This window comes from Gossypium hirsutum, chromosome D11, assembly GCF_007990345.1.
Source record: "Gossypium hirsutum isolate 1008001.06 chromosome D11, Gossypium_hirsutum_v2.1, whole genome shotgun sequence".
Taxonomy (NCBI): domain Eukaryota; kingdom Viridiplantae; phylum Streptophyta; class Magnoliopsida; order Malvales; family Malvaceae; genus Gossypium; species Gossypium hirsutum.
In genome coordinates this window covers 22,896,061-22,921,290 of record NC_053447.1, presented here as the reverse complement: position 1 = coordinate 22,921,290, position 25,230 = coordinate 22,896,061, and the positions used below count along the sequence as shown (strand labels likewise).

The 25,230-nt window shown below is 31.6% G+C and overlaps 1 protein-coding gene and 1 long non-coding RNA gene across 3 annotated transcripts; both read left to right on the top strand.

The window, feature by feature from the left end:
* Positions 1-15,842: 15,842 nt before the first annotated feature.
* On the top strand, positions 15,843-17,405 carry LOC107957425 (homeobox-leucine zipper protein ATHB-40). Its single transcript, XM_016892943.2, has 3 exons — positions 15,843-16,042; positions 16,131-16,444; positions 17,047-17,405. The coding sequence occupies exons 1-3, from the start codon at positions 15,931-15,933 to the stop codon at positions 17,263-17,265; spliced, it is 645 nt and encodes a 214-aa protein (XP_016748432.1). The 5' UTR covers positions 15,843-15,930; the 3' UTR covers positions 17,266-17,405.
* Positions 17,406-24,216: 6,811 nt separating this feature from the next.
* On the top strand, positions 24,217-24,964 carry LOC121223827 (uncharacterized). 2 transcript variants are annotated; one of them, XR_005921268.1, is made up of 3 exons: positions 24,217-24,470; positions 24,597-24,709; positions 24,795-24,964. It is a non-coding gene; the product is annotated as an uncharacterized lncRNA (long non-coding RNA). The 2 variants fall into 2 exon arrangements; XR_005921267.1 differs by having other exon boundaries at positions 24,217-24,709.
* Positions 24,965-25,230: the final 266 nt, after the last annotated feature.

The window sequence follows — 25,230 nt, the reverse complement described above, 5'->3', positions numbered from 1 at the left end:
ACACAAGATATCAACATGAGCTGTCAACTCTTGCGTTATTAACAATTGTTGATTCAATGTTTGATTGATAACTAAATTAATCGATTTACCCAACTTAGAATAGAATAGAGAGTGAATAATATGAGTGGTTGGAATATGGAAAAAAATTGGTTCTAAAATGAGAGAAAGATCCTCTTCTCTCCATCTTTCTCACATGAAAAGGGTCTTAGTAGAACTCACGTAATGATGTGTGTAGAGTAGTTATAGAGTGAATTGGTGTGATAAGATAGATATTATGTACAATAAAAAATAAAGTATGATCGATGAGACTTTAGAGTTATTGGTTAAAGTGGAGGTATTGAGTCCTTGAATACCCAAATTAATGTATCATGTGCAATTACAATATGTAAGTCTCTAGTTTAACTTGTGCATATGCCATAAATGAGTTTTGTTCAATTTTTTGTCTACTATACTTTATAATAGTTTAATTTTGTGTTATAATTTTTCAAATATATATTTGTATTTGTACTATACTTATATGTGCACCTTTTTATAATAGTAAAAGAGGTCTGGTAAGAAATTTATAAAATAAAGCCCATGCAATTAGCAAGTGCAGAAATACTGAGTGTAAAGCAATGGGCCATGCCTTGGAAGAGGAATGGGCTTGAGTTCTAAAACAATGGTAACATTATTCCATTAAGCTGAAGCAGAAGAGAGTAGGGGTAGGAGTCATCAGGAAAGCCATATATTTAGGAATTGATGGGCTTGAGGTTTAATATCATGGTCAATCTTACTGGAACTGAAGACGAAGAGTCTACCTGAATGGGCGTTTAAAATTAACAAAAAGCCCATGTTGTGGATAGGTGATGGGCCGAAGTACTAAAACAATGGTCCATAAACATATGGTGCTGCGTTTAAAAGCAGTAGAAAGGAAAAGGACTGTTTTTAGGCATACAATCATATGCAATATATATGCTTTATATCATAACAAGTGGAATGGAATATGTAGGAAGTGTTAAAAATGACTTAATACCATACCTCTAAGAGAATTGTATGCAAAAGAATAAACAACTTGGTTGTCACAAAATTGGATAGTAAAGAATGCTATACCAACTATTTAAAAAAAAATTGAAAATTACATCCATTTGAGCATTTTGTATTATTAGCTGCAATCAATTAAAATTTTGAATTTAATTTTCTTTTTAAAAAATTACATAAAAAATTCTAAACAACTTTAGAAAAATTATAAAAAATAATTATTTTTTTATATTTTCTTTACTAGTTTAATTTAAGCCATTAAAAAAAACATGCATTAAAAAATAAAACCTCGAGATAAATAAGTGCACTGCATATCTGATTTAAAAATACCGATCATGTCGCAATGCCGCGTGGTTAGAGCTACTATTAAATGATTAAAACCAATAAAATCACGAGACTAGAATAAAAAACAAAAGAAAAAAGTAATCTTTTATTTTATTTGAGATTGCATCATCCATTTTGCACATTGTACCCACACTTTATACTAATCATGCACCAACACGTCATTCATGTGAACAAATAAAATATACGATTTGTATTCGTATGACTAATTCCCATATACAGCACAAGTTGAGTGCAAATACGGCTATAAAATAATGTTTTCTAATTGGACAAATTTATTTATTTATTTTATTTAGCGTGATGTCTTCATCTCAAACATACTACTAGTCAATTTTAGAATTCCAACACCTACTTTTCGTTTACACCAAAACAGGCAGAAACCAATCAAACAACACGTTTGATTCCACACTTTCTCACAATCCCTTACTTATAATTTGAAGAATAAACTTAACTATAAAAAAATCATTTACCCATCTAAAATATAAAGCTTGCATCCATCCACTTTATATAATTCGGTCATTTTATTCACTTCCATTCAAATCACAAACGGTAAACTAATTTAATAGTTAAAAAAATTGGTATAATAACCAATTTAATCATACATATTATATCAATTTAGTCATAATTTAAAAAAAATAACTTTCAAAATTTATACATATTTTCAATTTTATTTGCTTAAATAAGAGGTTTTAAAAATAAATTTATGTCCATTTGAATATTTATTTGATTAAATCAAAATTTTTCATGTAGATATTTAGACTGGTATCCAATCTTTAATAGTTGTTGATGAAACTGATAAATTTGAAATATTTTGATCAAATAAAATTTTGAGGGGGAGAGGGTCGAGGGTGAGGGTGAGGGTGAGGGTGGGGGTGGGAGGATGGGGACGGGACAGTGGGGAAGGGCTTATTTTATTTAATATTAATATAAATATTTTTATTTAATATTAATATTAATATTAAATTTAAATTTATTATTATATTTATTTGAAAATATTTATGTATATTTTTTTGAATTTTTTAGAATTAGGATTAAATTGAGAATATTTATAAATTTTGAGAGTAAATATTTTAAAAATTATCATTAAATCGATATAATATGTAAAAGTTAAATATTAAACTAGTCATTATACCGATTTTTAACTATTACATTAGCTTATCATTTGTGATTTTAATGGGAGTCACTAAAATGACCGAACTATATAACGTAAGTTCTTAATTGTAATTTTTTTTATTTTAAATGCATAAAATGAAAACTTTTAATAATTGAGTGACTATTTGTATAGTTCACCTTAATTTAAACTCATTCTTTAAAAGTTGAATATCATTAATTAAAATTTTGATTACAACTAAGGAGATGGGATAAGCGATTGCATACCCTAGCTGCCTACTCGGAGAAGCAAGGTGGCAACGCCATGGTTATGGACCACCCAAAAGATTTATTGCTCCATAACATATGGCAAAATTCTTAAAAAAAAAAAGTTGACAAATCCCATTGTCATGTAGGTCATCTGAGACAGCAATCTATGTAGCCTTTTAGTGTTGGTATAGCAGCAACCAATAACCCTAGTAAACCAAAGAGAGAAAAAAAGAAAACATTATAATGGTTACCATGTGCCCCAAAGCAAAGGGGTCGCACGCACCTTCATCCAAAGGAAAGATCGAGAGAGTCTGCTTGGAATTCGTCAATGTATGCTTGCAATTATCTATTCTTTAAACGTTTTAATCATAAATTATGTATGGGATTAAATTAGGGTAAACTATTAAAAAGTCACTTTTATTTACTTCAAGTTACATTTTATTCACTTATGTTTGAAATATTACGTTTTAGTCACTTATGTTAACGTATGTAACATTTTAGTCACCAAGCCGTTAATGGTGTAACGATAAGTTGATATGACACGTTAAATCATCATTTCAAACAAAAATTTTAGGTTAAATTATACAATTTGTCCCCATATTTTTTCATTTTGAGTAATTTAATTTTTTTTTTCATTTATGTTCTTTTAGCTTTCCTTTTTTTTTATTTTCTATTCTTTTATGCTTCTCCATCTATTTTCTCCCTTCTCCATCTCTTTTAATGTAGTTTTTCTATATTTTCCATTTGTTAAAACTATTTTATGTTCATAAAAAAATAGGCGAAAGTTGAAACCAAAATAAAATTTGCTTTGCATATTCTCCCTCCACAATTACAAACCCTCGTCATCCATCATCGCTTTAATAAATCAATTTGGATCTCTCAATGACCTAGTCCACAAGCTCGCCTCACTCAAAAACCTTGCCATTCATGACTTATGTTAGTCCACCCTCAACAAAGTTTCTTGAGCCTATTCCCTTAAGCTCCTAACCAACCCCTACGACCACCTTATCTATTTTACCTACAACATTTTCTCCCTCTCGAAACTATATTGTTTCACGAATTTTTCAAACGAGCTCTACACTCTCAATGATTAAAATGACCACCATACGAAACTTAACCCCAACTTTACCCAAACCAATTTGGTTCCATACTCCCTTTCTTGCTTCGATTCATCCATGCTCAGCTTCTAATCAAGCTTGCTTGGGAATATCAAGAAGGTTTAGATCAATTTTATCGTTTGCTTAATTTTATTTGTCAGAAAATAAAAGAAAAGTAAAGGAATAATCTACACGATTCTGTAAAAGTTTGGAAATGGAAAAAAAATTATTTTGATGAATATAAAGAATTCAATTTATTTTTAGCTTTGATTAAGGATATAGTTTTTATATTGATTAGTTATATCCAATTTTAGTTTCAAAATTAGGTTATATTCAAATCGAGATTTGGTTAAGAATGATTGATATTTGGTTTTGAGTGAAATTTAATTTACGAATCATGTGAAAGAAACAAGGACTTGGTTTTTTTGGTGGGCAAAGATTATGTTTCTACAATGAATAATATGAGAAGAGAAAAAAATAAAGGGAAGAAATAAAAAGGAAAATAATGAAATAAAAAGAAAAAATTAAATTGTTCAAAAAAAGTATAGAGACTAGTTTTAACAAATAGAAAATATAGAAAAACTACGTTAAAAGAAATAAAAAAGGGAGGAAAACAAAGGGAGAAGGATAAGAGAAAGATAAAAAAAGAAAAAAAAAGTTCAAAGAATATAGAAGTAAAAAATTAAATTGCTTAAAACTAAAAAAATATATGGAACAATTGTATAATTTAACTTAAAGTTTTTATTTGGAATGATGATTTAATCTGCCACGTCAGCTTACCGTTTAGACCGTTAACAATAATTAATATTCAGTGACTAAAATGTTACAACACGATAACGTAAATGACTAAAATATAACGTTTCAAACATAAATGACTAAAATGTAACCTGAGAGAAATAAAAATGACTATTCTAATAGTTTACCCTATTAAATTAAGGAATTTGCTCATCATTAAATTAAGGAATTAATCAAACACTGTAGAATCTTTGGTCATTTTATTTTATACCTTCTCCCAAAGATTCAAACTTAGCTGTTGGAAAGATGTTTTATAAGTATGGGGAATATAACCCCTACTTGGTGGAATTTTAAGAAAGTGAAAGCGACAAGCCAAGTGTTTGCTTTCCAATACAAAAGATTTAAACCCTATAGCTACCCTTTTCTTTTATGGATTTACTAACATCTGTTTCACCACCAACACATAAAATTTGGGTTAGGGTTCACCAAATTTTCTCGAACCCAATAAACCACTCGGTGCTGGCTGCTAGCGGCTCATCCTACTGCATTTACTACATAAATTTGAGAGTTGATTTTTCATTCCAAGTTTAATTACTGCAATTAAAAGTCATTACCCGCCTATATAATATGGCTTAATTTAAGGCGTAATTCAAGGGTTGTTGAAATCTAAGTTAAAAAAAGAAAGAGGGGCACGAACTTAAACGACAAGGCGTGAAGGGTTGTTTAGTAAGGGAGGAGGGAAACATGGATATAATATTGACTTGGAGATTTTTAATGGACATTGGTAAAATTTCACAATAATCTAGAACAAACATTTCCCTATTATGCAGCTTAGGGAGCCTACTTTAGTGTAGGACAGATAGACGTAACCAAAAAAAGGGTCCTCCAATATTATTCGCACCTATCTTGTGAAAAGAACCTATTGGCTGACGTATGGAAAAAAATGTATGGCTAGTTGCATTAATCCCGGTGCAATATGTCATCATAGGCCACGATTTGATGTGATTACAAATTCCGGGTTTATATCCATTTCACGACACAGAACTCAAAGAAACCCTAGAAAGGAAATCTATAACGTAGCCTATTTTTTTGCATTTTTCCAACTATCCTTCAAAACAAAGAATATGATATTGGAGCTGTATTATAGTCAAAATATTGATGGTGATGTTAGGCCTTGAATGTGGATAGATAAGAGGGAGTGGACCATTGTACATTCCCTTCGACTTGGGGGGCAGGGTTGGTTACAATTTCCTTAATCAAAATGATGGGTTTTCATTAGCCAAAACTAAAAAGAGAATGCAAAATTTTAATTTGTGTTATAAAAAAATTAATAAAATAATAATAAGTAAAAAAGTGGATGAAAAATACGGGAGAATTTTCATTGTTTAGTTTTCACTTACAATGTGCTATTTATAAGCTCCTTTACATTCAATTAATAAATGTATTACATTCAATGAATTAAGTTTTCTTAATTACTCCATTTAATAATCTCTTGATTATAAATGAAGTAAAGAGTTTTATCTCATTAATTTAATATGTTTAAAAGGGTTATAGACATCCATTTAAGGTATTTACAATACTCTCCCTTGGATGTCTTTTAAATAAAAATGTGCCTCATTAAAACCTTTATTAAGAAAAACCCTATGGGATGAAAATCTAATGAAGGAAAAAGAGTACACAATCTTTTATTACAAATTGCCTTGTTAAAAACCTTTACCAGGAAAACTCAATGGGACAAAACATTGGTTAAAGGAAAAGAGTACAATGTGTTTTAGGCTCCTCCTAATGGTAACATCACATTATATCTTTGAGTCGACGCATTTCAATATTGTTTCATAGTCTTTCAAATGTTAAAGTTGGCAATGCATTGGTAAAAAGATCTGCTAAATTATCACTAGAACGAATTTGTTGAACTTATATGTCACCTTTCTTCTCAATATCATGAGTGAAGAATAATTTTGGTGAAATATGTTTCGTGCTATCACCTTTGATATAACCACCCTTTAATTCAGCTATACATGCTGCATTATCTTTGTATAAGATAGTTGGCATATTTTCCTGTAAAGGCAAATTACATATCTTCAGGATATGTTAGGTTAATACCCTAGCCAAACACACTCTCGGCTTGCCTCACGCATTGTAATTATTTCAGCATGATTTGAAGAGGCAACAGCTAATGTCTGCTTTGTTGAACGCCATGATATGATAGTACCTCCACATTTAAATAAATATCCCGTTTGAGATCGACTTTTATGTGGATTCGATAAATATCCAACATCAACATACCTAACTGATAGAGATTTTGAATTATTTGAATAAAATAACCCCATATTAATGGTCTCTCTAAGATATCTAAATACATATTTAATTCCATTCCAATGTCTACGTGTTGGAGAAGAATTAAATCTCGCTAACAAGCTTACAGCAAAAACTATATCAGGTCTTATGTTGTTTGCAAGATGCATCAATGCTCCTATGGCACTTAGATATGGTACTTCAGGATTAAGAAACTCTTCATCATTCTTGCAATGACGAAATTGATCTATATTCACATCTAACTATCGTACAACCATCGGGGTACTCAATGGATGTGCTTTATCCATATAAAATTTCTTTAAGAACTTTTTCGTATAAGTTGACTAATGGACATAAATTCCATCTTTTAAATGCTCGATCTGCAAGCCAAGGCAAAACTTTGTTTTTCCAAGCTCTTTCATCTCAAATTCTTTCTTTAAATAATTTACTGCATTTTGAAGCTCTTTAGGAGTTCTAATAATATTTAGATCATCAACATAAATAGCAATTATCACAAAGTTTTATTCAGACCTTTTTATAAAAACACATGGGCAGATTGGATCGTTTTTATAACCTTCTTTTAACAAATATTCACTAAGACGATTGTACTACATACGTCTAGATTGTTTTAATCCATATAAACTTTTCTTTAATCTGATTGAGCGATTTTCTTGGGAAACTCTATATCCTTCAGGGATTTTAAATTCTTTTGGGATTTTCATATAAATTTCATTATCAAGTGTACCATACAAATAGGCTGTAACAATATCCATTAAACGCATGTCAAGTTTTTTCATGCACTACCAGACTAATAAGGTACCTAAACATGATTGCATCCACCATAGGAGAATATGTCTTTGCATAATCAATAATGGGCCTTTATGAAAATCCTTGTGCTACAAGTCGTGCTTTATATGTTATGACTTCATTTTTCTCATTTCATTTTCACACAAATATCCATTTATATCCTACTGACTTTACATATTCAGATGTTTGGACTATAGGTCCAAAAACCTCACGTTTAGAAAGTATATTTAATTCTGCTTGAATTACGTCTTTCCATTTTGACCAATCTTTTCTATTTCTACATTCCTCAATAGATTTAGGCTCAAGATCATCATTTTCTTTTGCTATTTCAATAGCAACATTATAAGCAAAATTGTTGTCGACATTTGGGTTCCATCTTTTTCCTGAAGTAACATAACTTATTGAGATTTCTTCGTTATCACCATTTTTAGATACCTGAATCTCTTTTGGGGGTTTTTGATTAGTTATATCTTTGGCCTCTTCTTGGGCATTTGCCTCCATAATATTATCATCTTGAATAATTTCTCCTTTCATTTTATGAAGATTTTTATCTTTGGAACTGATTGGCCTTCCACGCTTCAGGCATGGATTACTTTCTTTTGCACTAACAATTTGCCCTATTGGGATATCAATTCGTATTGGAGCATTTTCAGCTGGTATGTAAGATTTTGTAATTCTCTTTAGGTCAATAAATGAATCTGGCAGTTGATTGGTAATGTTTTGCAAATGTATAATCCTTTGAACTTCTTGTTCACATTGAATTGTGCGAGGATCTAATTGAGATAATGATGATCCATTCCATGTAATTTCTTTTACTAGTTGTATTTTCTCTCCCCTTAATGTTGGAAATGTTGTTTCATCAAAATGACAATTAATAAATCATGCAGTAAATAAATCTCCAGTTAATGGTTTCACATATTTAATTATAGAAGGAGATTCATAACCAACATATATTCTTAACCTTCTTTGAGGACCCATCTTTGTGCGTTGTGGTGGAGTAATTGGAACATATATTGCACATCTAAAAATTCTAAGATGGGAAATATTTAGCTCCTGACCAAAAGCCAATTGTAATGGTGAGTACTTATTATAACTTGTTGGCTTTAAGCACACAAGTGCTACTGCATGCAAAATAGCATATCCCCAAGCTGTAACAGGGAGTTTTGTTCTCATAAGCAATGTCCGAGCTATTAGTTGGAGGCATTTGATAAACGATTCAGCTAAACCGTTTTGTGTGTAAACATGAGCTACAGGATGTTCAACTTTTATCCCAATTGACATACACTAATCATTAAAAGCTTGGGATGTAAACTCACCGGCATTATCATGACGAATAGTTTTGATTGCATAATATGGAAATTGTGCTCTTAATCGAATTATCTGAGCAAGGAGTCTCGTAAATGCCAGGTTGTGAGTCGATAATAAACACATATGTGACCACCTACTAGATGCATCTATTAATACCATAAAATATCTGAATAGTCCACATGGTGGATGAATGGACCCACATATATCACATTGAATATGTTCCAGAAATGAGGGAAATTCAATTCTAACTTTAGCTGGTGATGGTCTAATAATCAATTTTCCTTAAGAACAAGCGACACAAGATAAATCCTTGAATTCAAGAATCTTTTGGTTCTTTAATGGGTGTCCAATTGAATTCTCAATAATTTTTCCCATCATAATAGATCCAGGATGTTCTAATCGGTCATGCCAAATAGTAAAAGTATGTGGTTCTACAAACTTTTGGTTTGTAGTAACATGTGACTCAATTGCACTAATATGTGTATAATATAAACCTGATGAAAAAGTAGGTAGTCTTTCCAAAACATATTTCTTTCCACATTCAACATTTGAAATATATAGATATTCGATATTTTTCTCATTTATAGTCTCAATATGATATTCATTAAGACGAATATCTTTAAAAGTCAATAAATTTCTTTGAGACTTGGTGGAATATAAAGCATTATCAATGACAAATTTTGTACATTTAGGTAATAATATAATAGCTCTTCTAGAGCCTTCAATAAGTTTTGAACTACTCGATATTGTATTAACATGGGCATTACTCATTGTCAAACGAGAAAAATATTTTTTTTATCTTTGAGTATCGTATGTGTTGTAGCACTATCTGCAATACACATGTCTCCTTTGATTTTGGGTCCATCGAAATTTTGTTGAAAATTCATATTCTTCATAAAAACAAACAACATATAATATGAGAAACATTGCAAATATTTATTAAATATATAAATTATTCTTTATGCAAGAAAAAAACATACTTAAAACAACATAAAAATGTCAAAATAACATCAATTTTACTAATGATTCTCAAAGAAATCTGCCACATCTAGGTGAGTTATATTATTAAGGTCACTAAATTTATCATCCTCGTAGGTATGGTCAGTTTTAGTATTATAGTGAATATCTTCATCTTTTGCTTCCCTTTCATCATTTTGAGATATAAAATTTGTCTCCATATGCTTTCCCTTGTTTTTAATGGATGCTTGATAAAGTTTCACTAAATGTTCAGACGTACAACAAGTACGTGACCAATGGCCCTTCATACCACATCAGTAGCATATATTTTCAACAATCTTTGAAGGATTATTTTGACAACTTCTTTCTTTTCTTTCATTGTTATTCTTTTTCTGGTGGTTAGAAGTATCATTGTTATGACCACCATGATAACGATTACTAATACGTCCTCAACCACATCCCCCACTACGTCCACGACCACGACCACGACTACGACCGCGGCCTCTATATTTTCTATTTTCATAATTATTGTGTACTGCTACATTCACTTCAAGGAATGATGCAAAACCAGTGGGACAAATTCAATGATTTTTCATCAACAGCTCATTATTTTGTTAAGCCACTAAAAGGCATGAAATCAATTTAGAATATCTTTTAAAACATTTTTCACGGTATTGCTGCTGCAGGAGCACATTAGTAGCATGAAAGGTTGAAAATGTTTTCTCTAACAAGTCCTCATCAGTTATGTTTTCTCCACATAATTTTAGTTGAGAACTAATTTTGAAAGTTTTGAATTGTATTCACTTACAATCTTAAAATCTTGCAATCGTAAGTGCATCCAATCATAACGAGCTTTAGGGAGTATCGCCATTTTCTGATGGTCAAATCATTCTTTCAAATTTTTCCAAAACTCAAGAGGGTCTTTCACAGTGAGATATTCCATTTTTAATCCTTCATGTAGATGATGACGAATGAAAATCATTACTTTTGCCTTGTCTTGATTAGATGCTTCTTTATCTGCTAATATAGTACTTCCTAGACCTTTAGCATCTAGGTGAATTTCAACATCTAACACCCATGACAAATAATTCTTGCCTGAGATGTCTAAGGCTGCAAATTCAAGTTTGGCAAGATTTGACATTACAATCACTTGAACCAAAATAATAAAAAAATATTAGTAAAATAATAAGCATTCTCAAGCGTAAAATAATTCAATTATACATACCAAATTTGCCAAATAATAATATGTATGTCAAATATTAGCATAGAGAGGAATAGTCATAATAATAACTTAACACAAATTACATTAATTGAAATTTTTTTAATACAAAAAATATGTATATATAATTATCATTATTAGATTTTAGTTGTAAAAATAAATGTGCAAATGTTACCCAAAGCAAATATTTCATCTAGAAAATAAAATAAAAGAATTATGAAAATACGTATACCATATATAGTTTAACGAGAGTTATACGGGCAAATTATATAAAGTCAAAATGACGTGAACTTCACTATAAACTCGTAGAAGCTCGTGTTGGTAACGTGTTATAAAAAAATTAATAAAACAATAATAATAAATAAAAAGTGGATGAAAAATGCGGGAGAAATTTTTATTGTTTAATTTTCACTTACAATGTGCTATTTATAAGCTCCTTTACATTTAATTAGTAAATGTATTACATTCAATGAATTATAATTACTCTATTTAATTATCTCCTTATTATTAATGAAGTAAAGAGTTAAATCTCGTTACTTTAATATATTTAAAGAGGTTATATACATCTATTTAATATATTTACAACAATTTGAGAATTGTTGTTTAATTAACACCTCATTGAAGTTGGAAGATAGGGAAACAAGAGATGGACGTGTCGGGACAAACATGACAAAACCATTTATTATTAATTTAAGCTCTTTCATTTTTCATTATTTAGTCAAAGTAATTGAATTCATAAACAAAGCTCAAAAGCATATTCAATGGAATCTCTCCCACGCCATGCGCATCTTCCTCAGCCTAGCTTTTCTGATTTCTTCATTAAACAATAACAAAAAGTACAGCTCAAATTAACTTAAAGAATCTGTCTATATATATATATATATCTTGTTGGTTTCATCCTTATCCTTTCTTTCTTATAACCTAAGGTTAAAGTTAAGTAATCCAAGTTTAACCTTGATTTAAATCTTAGATAATGCTAGGTATAACAACCTTTATCTTAAGGGATTGACACCCATTAATTGTCTGTCTTGATCACTAACAACCTTATATCATTCATCCTTTCCAATAACGAAAATTCATGTCACATTGGTGCTACAAGGGGACCCAGTTATACATCTATTTCGACTAAGAGTTAGCACTAGTCCTAGGCAGAAAGTGAAGCCCTCAACCAATTTCAGCAGTTTTAGATAGAAGCAAAATGGAGCCATCAATGTTTTTATAGCAACTATATATCTTTTTTCCACCAATCCATCCAAATTATTCATCATAAATTTATTGATTGATCTTTTAGGATATGATTCATCTAAGGTGAAGTCACCTTTTTAATTTCTCCTTGTTTACATGCATGAAAAAGAAAACAAAAAGTGATGGTTAAAGTGGGATTAATTCAAAGAATGAAATTAGAGCATGAATGCGGCTAGGCATCGACATTGGAAAAGTCCTAAGTGTGTACATCTCCTGGAAAGGAACACGTGTATGGACAGAACTTGAGGTGGTCCCAAAATAAGCTAAGTGTCAGACAAGAGTCGGAACTGGGGACTGTAATTGGTTGCACCCCATGTGCATTCCCTATGCCCATGAAACCAGTCATTGTCAGCCCTTAAAGAGGGTCTTTTCCATCACTTACATGGCTTGAATTTGAGCCACGCTAGCTATTAGAATCACCCTTTGTCGACCTTGTAGAAAACTGGAAACCTTTCTGATCAGATCAGTGTTTGGATTGAAGTCATCTGTGTCAGACAAGACACATAGAAAAGCAGAACATTTACCATTGTTCCACTGATATTTTGAGAAAGAAAAAAATATAGATCATTACTTCCCCTATTGTTCTTAGGATAATTTAGTACAGCCTGAAACTGTTCTTTGTTTTATTAGATTCTCCTTGCCTCCCCATCTTTGGAGGGAATTAAACAAACTACATTTCTTTTGTATTTTTTTTTCTTTCTTTTCTTTTCTTGATAGTATTCACATGATCTTTATCTCTTGGTCAAATTTGGGTTTTGGAATTCGTCACCTCAGCTCAATATATATATCATGGCAGGAAGCAAAGCTTTTCTCTGTCCGATGTAAAGTTTCTTGAGTTAATAACATCAAATAATGGGTAAATGGTAATATTAACTTTGGGCAAGTATTTGGTTATGTAAGTATATTTATTTTATATAGATAATGAAGGAGATGGGGGAAGAACAAGTCCACTACATTGTGAAAATCTGTCAAAGAAAATCATTATTGGTTAGAAAAGTAAGAGCATCTTTTCAATGTAATGGCAAAATAGGCAGAGCATTTTCCTTGGCATTTAATTCGTACCAAGTTAAAGCAGGGTGTGTGTGTCTGTGTGTCTTGTCCCATGGTAATTCAAAAGAAGGAACCCCTTAAGTCACCGGGCCACCGCCAGCCGTGCCAACCAACTTGTTCCTCGTGCCACTTAGCCTCCTAGCTAGCTATAGCTAACTTTTAACTTCCCACTGCCATCCAGCCATTGTATTCTGTGGATCAAAGGACCTTTGCTTACTGACTTGATGCAACTCACCCATCAATAAAAAGTTTTTGGCTTTGATGTTCCCTCAAGTGCCTTCATGAAACTTATGGGTGGAGCTCCACCTTATCTGTTTCACATTAATATATTATATTCACGACATGAAAAAATCAATCTCTTTATGAAGTATACATACGAGACTTTTTCCAAAGACACAGACAAAGTGGGTAGTGACTCGTGTCCTTGTCTCCACTCCAATATTCCCCCAAAGCATCAGTCAAGTGAACTAACCATGAGTACACGTAAATTAGTGTACAAGTTTTGTTGTCATCAAAACCACATGAAAGACCAATTAAATCCAAAGGGTGATTAACAATCCAAGTGAATCATAATTTCAGTCGAAATTTGGACCTAAACATAATATATATGAATAGTTAAATTGTGGGGTTTAAGTAAATTATAATTTTGTCACATCAATTTAACACTTTATCAATGGATTTCATTTTTCAATTACAAAATTGTGGATATCAGAAATAATAATAAAAAAAGTTATGTTGTTTTAAGCAGCTCTTCCACCTCATTTACTTTGTTTATTAGTTATAAAATCATAACCCAATCCCCTATCCTTTTGGCTTAAAATCCAATAGTGGAAAAGTTTATCTTAAGAGTGAAATGATGGAAATGTAGGAAACATTATCCAATCAAAAACTAGAAACAAAACTGTCCTCACATGAAAAATGCACTGTAATTACTCTAATTTTATATAAAATCAAGACGTCAACAATGACGACATATCCTCCCTTCTAGTTCTGACCTTAAGAGATTTCTCCAACAACCTTAATATTCTTTCAAAAAGAAAAGACTACTTCCCCGATGCATCTGTAATAATAATATTTCTTAATTCCCTTAAAAGAAAATGATAATACTTAATGAAAGTCCTAACTAATCCCAAATTTTCATAACTTTTCTTTATGTTTTTCACTCGTCTCTCGAGCCACGATTGAGATATGGTTAAAAGTAGTCATGGGGTATTGGCTCATAGTAATAACCATTTTACAGACACATGGAAATAAGTGAAAATAACTCCCAATTGGACAACAATGGCTGACTAGAATGCCCAGATCCAGAGGCCAAACCTAATTTACCAACTTTGTTTATTGACTTCAATAATGGCCAGCTTTGGGATCCCCAAACCCCTTTTAGTTAACTTGCAAAATTATGTATTACTTGCTTGCTTACCACCATCACCCCTTTATCACTTAATTTGGAAAGCCTACCAATCCTAGTTTTGTCTAAGGAGATCACAATTAAGAGAATGATTTATGTTAGGTTTTAAATTAAAATCAGGATAATTATTTCTTTTACAGCTTTCAACGAAAAAAAAAATTGATCCTCATCTCATGCACAGAACTTATATGAAAGAATATCATAGAGGTGTATTTGATAAATTATAGAAAATTTTTAGTATTTAATATTTTAAATTTATTTGGCAATCATTTTAATTTTTACTTACTATAAAATTTTAACCAAAAAGTATTGAATAAGGTAAGGAGATACGTAGCTACTTATCACTTGAGGTAGAAAATATTAAATTGATTTTATTTTATTAAAAATTAAAATAAATTATTATTTTTAAATAAGAAATTCAAATTATCGTATTTTTCTTTCATCTAAAATTATCCAAAATAATATAAAATATTATATTAATAAGATTAAAATTAAAAATAAATAATCTTTTAAAAATTAATATTTATTTTTATCAAACAATATAATTATATTCTGCACTTATATTTACGAATTTTTCAAATAATTTTCTAATACAAATTCAACACTTATAAAATTTAACAATAAAAATTTAATACTTAAAATTTTCACATTTAAAAATTTCAATCCTAAAACTTTAACCAAACCATGTATTATATAGTGAAAAAGAAAACGATGAACTTTTGGAATTTAGGGTTTTGTTGTCCAACTTTATCCACTTGTTGGACGTGGAGATGGCAAATTTGGTTGACAGAATTTTCCAAACTAGTTCAATGATACAGTGTAGATGTGACAGTATTTCTTCTTGTCTCAAACTAGTGTACCAAATTGTAATACTATAATGGCATTGTTGTTATTCATAAGAACGTGATGTCCAATATTGGAAACAAAGGTCTTATGGTAAACAAACAGCTGCTAACTAGTCCTACTCTCAACCCTATAAATAAACCACATCACTTCCTTAACTCATCCATTACTTCTTTCAGGTATCACCCATTTCTCAATTTAAGAAAGCCAGAAAAGAAAACACTCGAAAAGCTAGAAAGAAAAAGAAAATGAGCCAAGATTATGAAATGATGACAAGCCAAATGAATGAACATGAAGATCATATTGCTCTTATCTCCCAAATCTACCCTGGATTTTACACCCAAATTGCAACACACCAAGGTAATGATCAGTGCGGCATGGACTTAAAACCACAAACATATTTATTCTTGCATTGTTTTATAATTAAGCCAGGCTTTTGGTTGAGCAGGGGAACCGAAGCCCCGACGGCGGCGGAAGAAGAACAAGGGAGGGGAGAACAGCCAGTGGGCGGTGGCTAAAAAAAGGAAGCTTAACCAGGAACAAGTCACTCTCCTTGAACTTAATTTTGGTAACGAACATAAACTAGAGTCAGAAAGGAAAGACCGGATTGCTTCAGAGCTGGGACTTGACCCTCGTCAGGTTGCTGTTTGGTTCCAAAATCGTAGAGCTCGTTGGAAGAACAAGAAGCTGGAGGAAGAGTATAGCAAGCTCAAGTCTCTTCACGAAACTGTTGTTCTCGACAAATGCCGACTTGAATCCGAGGTAAGTAAATATACATATATCTTTTATTTCCCAAATGAAATCATTTTAACTTGCAAAAAACAAATTATAATCTGGTTTTAATCACACTTTAAGTTTATTTGGATGTTTAAATGTAAACCCTTTGTTTTTCTTTTAGACATATTTCCTTGTGGTTTCTTAGGAACCAAACAGGGAAAAATATGTATGTTTTCAGAGATTAAATAATTAAAAAAATAATTCAAACTCGAAGAGGCGTTTGTTGGAAGGAAATGAAACTAATTAAGGAAGTAGCAGCGTCTTTGATCTTTATCCTTTTGATAAAAAAAGATATGGTGACCCACCAATATCAGAACATGCACGAGCTCAGGGCTCGAAGTCATGTACTTATGTTGTTGGGTTTAAGCTATTAAAAATATCAGTTAATGAGATCATAAGTTTATGTGAAAGTGGGAAACGATATTCTTGGACAAAAAAAGTGGGAAAACATTGACAAGGAACAACAAACAGCCACCTTATTGAACAACAGAAAGTAGTTGAAAAACAGAGGGTCCACTTCCATACACCATACTGGCTAAGCCCACTTTTACATTCAATTTAAATTTGTTCTTTGGTTACAATTATAGGTGGTAAAGCTTAAGGAGCAACTTAGCGAGGCGGAGAAGGAAATCCAGCAACTGACGGAACGAGTAGATGGGGTTTCCAGCAAAAGTACAAGCTCATCTGTACTGTCAATGGAAGCCATTGACCCAGTTTTCCATGGGGAATTTGGATATGAAGATGTTTTCTATATTGGAGAAAACAATTATGTTCTTGGCATGGAGTGGATGAATCTTTTTATGTAATTATCATATCACTAGTTAGCGTGTGTAGATATGGATAATTAAGACCCCCAAATCCATTGTAATTAATCCTTGATTTCTTTTCTTAACTACTGTTCTAATGTTATATTAAGTGTTGTAATGTCAACTTAGATTCATATTAATTTAGAAATCTCTTTTTAAATAACACTTTTTTACCGCATACTGTATTTGACATTTAAACCTAAATTTTAATTTTTGGCTTTTCAAGTTTTATAGTAAAATTATCGAAACACCTCCTTTTATTCTTTCATCCTCCCCAACAGTATTTTCCTCTTTCGCTTTAATGTATCATTATATTATTTTTTAAAATTTATAATTTAAATTAATTTATTTTTTAATTTTCAACCTCATATTTAAAATAAACATTTTAACCTTCCACTCTAGTTTTTTATAACGATGATTAACAAATAACACTTTTCCACAATACTTTTGAAAATTACTTTCTCTAGCCGATTGAGTCTTAACTGGGTTGACATTAATATTATTATCAGTGTATGAGAACGTGAGTTCGAATGTGCGGAAGCGCATTTAAGGGTCGAAGAGAAACTGTAAATAATTTTAAGCATTGTATCAAAGATAAAATATAATAAAAACTTTTGAAATTAATATTAAAAAATTACTTTCTTTAAAAACACTTTTCAGCCATAATAGTAGTAAAGAATTACACATTTATGTTTATAATCAAACTCTCAAATGGGGTCATAACCTCTACAGTCTTTTTAGTAGAGGTTGAAAGAAAATTGAATTATTAATTTTCTGAACAATAACTTCTCTTAGGTTTTGTTTAACAATTCATTAAAAAAATTAAATCAACTAAAAAAATATCAGTTAACTACGTTTTATAAACCATAATACAAGAACAAATTATAGAATTTTTTAATGAAAAAGTATAAAACTACTTCTTACTCAATGTATTTTTTCAATTCTTTTTATTTTATCCTTTAAATTATTTTTAAAATTTAAAAATTACATTAATTAACCAGTCTAATCATATTCTGTACTTAATTTCATGAAATATACCAAATATATTTTATAACTTAAATTCAACACTTAATTTTTTTAAAAATTTATCAAACAACACCTTAATAATGAAAATTTTAGTTTTCACAAATCAATTAAGAATGATTACATGCTCTTTAAAAATAGTAGTAATAATAAAAATAAAATATAACACTAGAGTTTAACTATAAATCACCAATCTCTCCTATAAAAACCAAAGGAAAGAGAAAATTAAGATAAGAGTATTTAGAAGTGAAAATTTTCATGGATAATAATACCAATACATTCCATTTGTTGATAGGTGGCAAAAGTAAATCCATTTGACTATGAAACCATTATAAATTAGCAGGTGTGTTTGGGTAAAGCAAAAAGTGAAAATGCTTTATAGCAATGCAGATACAATGCACCAAAATCCATTAGCTAGGGTTTTCAGATTCTAGGATGGCAGAGGATCTCATAAAGGTTAGGAACTTTGATTATCCTCCACATCATATATCCCCACTCAACTTCATAAACAAAATTAATTGATAACAGAATATTATGATGATAAAGATCCTGGTCATCTTATGCTTGCTGGTTAAAACGAAAGAAAAATAGACAAGGATAGTGGAATGTAATAATAATGAACCTTTACAATGAAAGAAACAAGTTATATTAAAATTAAACAGTGAGAAGCTCTTTGAAAATGTAAAGGTAGAAGTAAGTTTAGTCTTTCTTTTTTTCATATTAATTTTGTGTTTTAGGTTTTTGGCTTTGTGTTATAAATTTCGAATTTTATTAATTACAAATTTTTAAGTTCTTTCACAAATATTTCTAAATATATTTTTTTTTTGAATAAATGCCGACATGCTTTTATTACATTACCAAACCAAATAAAATAACCGTCAAAACAAATTACAGCGTGTTTGGTTCGCCGTATTACCCAATCCATTACGCCCCGATTACGCGCGTATTACATTACGCCCCTAATCCGGCGTTTGGTTCGCTGTATTAGCCATTACGCACGTATTACATTACGCCCCTAATCCCCAAATTCCCGTGTTTTACAATCCGTTCCCAAATCGTTGTATTAGCCATTACGCCCGGCCTCCCTCCCCATCTCTCTGTTTTACCCTCCCTCCCTACCCGACCCTCTCCTCTTCCGTCCTAATCATTTTCTCCTCCCATTTCCCACTGATTCCGTTGATTAATCTGTCGTCATCGTTTCTTCTCGTCTCGGCATCAAATTTCCCTTCCCCATTTCCTCCCAACACTATCTGCTCCGCACACCAAAACCCTCTCTTTTTCTCTTCAATATATTCACAAAATTGGAAATTCTAGCAGCAGCAGCAGCAGCCAAAACAGTAACCAGCAGCAGCCCCTCTTTCTTCTCTTTCTTTCGATTTCACACTTCTCATAAATGGAACATTTCAATCAGAAAATGGAAAAGAGAAATCAGTTGCATGAGAAGGAAAATTACTAAGGTTGTTGGTTTGCATATTTAACTGGGTTAATCTTAGAAATCTTGAGGGAGAAAACTTGTGACATAATGCAGACTATTAGTTAGAACAGGAACTATGTTTGGTGATACCCTCTGAGAGTAGTAATTTTTGGTAATAGAGAGGATGGTTAAGCAGTACAACTTTCGATTATGACTGCAGGAGGGTCTGACTAGGACATTCATTAAACATTGGCTTAGGACTAATAACTATTTGTGTGCAAGAAGGTAGAAATATTTGTTAGTAAGACTTCTTAAAAATTGGATGTAGGGTTAATAGTATTAAGAAAACTGTATTAGTTGTATGTTTGGTGCCGCCCTGGTCTGTGAATGGTGATTTGCTCTTTAGGTGGGGATTTTGATGATTACCTGATTTTGGTTTATGCCTGTTTTTGCAAGCAGCATTTTGGCATCTATGTTGAAGCTAGTAGCCAAAAGAATGGAGGCTTTATGCTTGGTAGCAGTTTTGAGTAGTATTGAAAATTTTAGAAGGGGACAAAGATAAACACATACACACACATCGTGTAGGTGCAAACCTAAGAAGAAGAATGAAGTTCCTCTAGCAAGTATCTTAGCCAAATAAGTCCACAGAAGAATGAGCCAGAGCTGTGTAGCCTTATTTGGTACTTGGTCTTGCAACAAGGGCCTTCTTCTTAATCTTCCATGATAAAGATAGTTGTAGAGATATCTATCAATATCTTGAGGGTGGCAGTGAGTGTTATACAATTGATGACTATTTAGGTTGATCTGATGTATTTGAGAAGTATGTCGTAAATAAAAGTAATGTGCTATGTTTACAACTGATGGGAAATTTTGAAGTTCAGTGATGTAATGAGGTCGGAAATTTCCATGTCAAGATAACCATGTAGCATTTCCAACTTTTTCTATAACGTATCAGCAACTAGGGCTGTTATTCTTTTATTTTAGTCATAACCTTGGTGTTTGTTATGGTCATTGTAATGTCATTGCAAAGGCCGATGCATAATTTGGCTCCTTTTAGAGTTTCTGATTGTACCGGATGCACATCTGCCTTTGGAACCTCGAGTCAAAATGAAATGTTATGATCTTTTCTTGCCCTAGATTATTGAAACCTGTCCGGATAACATGATTAACACCTACTTTTTAGATGCTTTAAGCTTGAACATGCTTTATTGTTCTTTCATAAAACCGCAAATTTGTTGCTCATGTCTCAGCAATAGATATGAAAAAATTTGGGACTTGTTTATGTGTAATTTCTTTTTCCTTTGAAAACTGTAAGTATAACTCTTAAAATTGCTTCTGTACCTCTATGTTTGAATAATTGAAATTGCATTTGCTAATTTTTGAACTCATTGATATTCTCTTCAGTGGCTCTCTAAAACATTGGTAAGAAGGTGGATAAGTCAGCTCTCTCTAATGGATCTGCAATGACAGGTACACCGTTTCTTGTTCCAGGTTACTATTAATACTCATTGGGCTAATTTTTGTTTTCATTTGTGCAGATAAGAGTACATCAGCACCATCGGGTGTTCCGACTGCTTCTCTTAAAGTCCTTCGTCCAGATACATCTCAGATGGTGATTTATGATCCTAGGCAGCATCATGGTACAAGCTTTTGCTTGAGTAAAAATATATGCCTGTGATTTTTTCAATGGTATTCTATTTTTTTAGCAACTTCATTGGGCCACGAATGGATGGAGTATCTCATTTTGTCATCTTGTTTAATTATGGTGTTGACTTGTTCATATACATTGGTCATTAGCAGTATTGAACTTGAAACTAAAGATATCCTTTGCGTAGACTTATGCAGTCATTTATGCATGAAATAGGCATATGATTCTGTAGAAAAATTAGACCTCATTGCCTCAATAATCGTGTGGTTGTTTCCAATAGTTTTTTAGTTTCCTTTGCTACTTTAGGTTGTTGTCTTTGTTTTAATTAAAGTCTTATCTATTTGCTTTGGTCATTAGCGAGATTGCAATAGAAGCTTTCAAGAAGTCCTTTTTAGAGAATTATGTGGTCATCTGTGTATGAATATTCAAGCACTGCTTTGATGTGATTAACAAATTTACTCTTCTGATTCTTTCTAGTGAACATCTGATGTAATTTGACTTGGAAATGAAATTAACCAAAACTATTGTTATTCATGTAAGTGATACGGGAAATGAGAGCAATTAAAATGCTCTGTAGGTTTTGTTTGTCTGATCGAGCTCTTCATTCTTAGGTGAGGTCATATGGTTGATTCTGGGATTTATCTTATTAGATGGTCTTTGATGCACACTGGTGAATACGAAGGATTATGAGATGTGCATGCGCCCGAGTAATTTATAAATCAAGCCTAAATCATTGATCTATAAATAGCAAATCAGTTTTACTTAAAACTGTCATATATGTCCAGGAATATGCCTATTCATCTTTGTATAACTACCGTCGTGAATCTTGGAAATGACAAACCAAATATGAGTATTAAGAGAAAAGAAATATAAAATGTATTAGAATGGTAAACGATAAAGAGAAAAGCTCAAGTTAGCCAAAGGGCCAGGCATTGAAAAGGAAAAGGAACCATAGAGATTCTCCAATTTTCAAAGTCAAGGGTGTTGGCTTAGAACGGGTCAAACATAAACATGTATCTCCTATGCTACTATTATGCGTTTAGAAGTGGTGACCCCTAACTAGCTTATAACTTTGTTGAAAACAGTATTGTATTAACTTCAAGAGAAATGATGCTGGGTGATCGTGTGGTGCAGTGTAGTTATATTTCCGTTTTCAATATATTAACTTCAATAGAAACGGTGCTGGTTGATCATGTGATGCGGTGCAGTTATACTCCTTGGTGTAACTTTTAAGGAATTATAGCTGTTAGGATTTTACGTTGTTTCTTTTTTCCATTCCCTTTTTTGTGTAATTTCCTCATCGAGATAGAAGAGGGAAGGTTTTGAGAGAGGCTGGGGTCGGATGTTTAAAATCTATATCTGATATGTACAACGAATTATTTTATTTTGCTGTTCTTTTGGGCTTGATAATGGCTTTAAAGGTCACCAGCTTTTAGCAGTTCTGCTCATTTACCTTCCGGCAATTGACATGACTTAGAGTGGCAAATGTTATGCTTTTACCTCTTATAACATTGAATTGTATGCTTGTTGAATCATATTGAAATGCTAGATACTTAACTGACTAAACTTGTTTGAATGTAGGAACTACAGTTCCATCAAACACCACTACTGCAATTCTTGCTGCTCCCAATTTGTCGAATCCCATGGCTACAGTTGTTGGTGCTGCTTCAAACCCATTAACCTATAATTTGTAGTTGAATTTGAATTATGATCCAAAATGCAACATATCAATGATGAAATACGGCGATGCATCTGCTTGAATTTCTCTGTCTAGTTGGCCTTTTAAGTCCCTTCTGATTTGGTATCCTTGGAAAATTATTTGTTTTGCACTCTTGGCATTTTAATATCATATTAGAATAACTAGTTTATAACTTTGGAGTAATGATTCATTGTAATTTTACCCATTTTTTATATATTTCTTTAATTTTTTAATTCATCACAAGGTTCATGCCATAGGGGCAAAGCTAAAATCAAAAAATAAAAAAGAACCTCATTGAGGAAGAAAATTCAGAGAATAAGGTAAGAAAACCAAAAAATATAGCAACTGAGAGAATATACAGAGCTATGTTTCTCCGACTCTTCATTTTGCTTGAAGTATCCCTTTTTTATACCCCTGTCAGAGTATTCATTTTTCTTAAAGTATTTGGTTTCAACACCCATGCCCGACGATGAAAGAACCTCTTTGAGAAAGTTATACAATAGATTTATTATATAAATTATTTTAAATTATATAAATTCATATAAGAAAATTTATTATCAATAATTTTATGAAATTATATCTTATTAAATTATATGTAATAATAATTATTTTAAATTATACAAATTCATATAAGATAATTTATTAGTTATAATTATTTTAAATTTTATTAAATCATATATTTTAATTAAAATATATTTAATATTAATCATTTCAAATTATCTTTTATAGTATCATATATTATGATTTGAGTAAATTCATATAAGAATATTAATTATTAAGAATTTTATTAAATTATATATTTTAATTATAATATATTTAATATATTTAATAATAATTATGTTTAAATATGATTAAATTATTTATTTTTGATAATAAATAATCTTATTAAAATATAAATAACAATAACAATAATCATTTACCAAAACAAATTTATGCTAAGGGTATTCTGGTCATTTTAGTTTTCTCCATTATGCTATTACACCTCTATTACATTCAACCAAACACAGTTTTACTATTACGCCTCTATTCCATTACATTCAACCAAACAGTTGATTTGCTATTACACCTCTATTCCATTACACCTCTAATCCAATACACCTCTAATCCAATACAGCGAACCAAACGTGCCCTAAGTCTCTTCGACTTCCACAACAATCAAAAAAAAAAATTGAAAACCCATTTTCTTCCCTAAACCGCTTCAACTCTCACCATAGACTCAATGACATGTTCTGGTTGAAAGGATCCCAATTAAAATGTTAGCTCTTGTTCTCTGTTGTAGCGCTATTTCCATTTCGACCGTGATCGTTATGTGGTTCTGCACAAATTCCTTTCCTCGACCACCACAATCTCCCGAATCGCCACCGGCCCCTCCTTCACCCATGAACATCTCGCTTCCGAATGAAGCCCTTCTTCATCAGCACGTAAGCCACCCTATTACCTCCCCTTTTGATATGTTGAAATTTGAAGCTTTCAAAACCCATTATAATCTGTTTAGCTTCGCCGATGTAATTACTAACCTCCGATCTGTCCATACCTTGTATTCTAAGCTTTGAAATAATCATGAGTGAGTCTCCTTCAACTTTGACTTTTCAAAACCCCATCTCTTGGGCAAATTGGACGGCCTAAACGACCTCTAAAGCTTCCGTTACCTCCACAGACGGTATGTTCCTGTTCCAATTACATGTTGCACCCATCATCAAGCCTTTGTTGTCCCTAATGATTATGCCTGAACTTGATGCCTCCAGGTCGTTGTAAAATCCCCCGTCGAAGTTAACCTTGACCTACCGATTTGTTGGGGGCTACCACCTTTCTATTTTCCTTAGTCACGTTTCTCGGGTAAAAGTCCTCCAATATTTTTAGTTCTCTGATATATCCTATTATGAATGTACATAGTTCACTATTGGATTGCCTTTTACCTTCATGTAATAATTTGTTTCTTGATAGCCATAGTGCCCAGATGGTGATAATAATCAATGCATGTTGTTGATTATTTCTTATAAACAACTGTTGGAGCCATTAAAACAAAAATTCCCCTATTTGATTAAAATTTCATGTGACACCCAATTGCTACCATACTTATACTGCACAAGGACAATCTTGGCAAGCATGAGAAGTAGTCTCTGCCGCCTCTCCACAACGCAAACATACATCATCATTTACTAGCCTTCTAACCTGAAAATT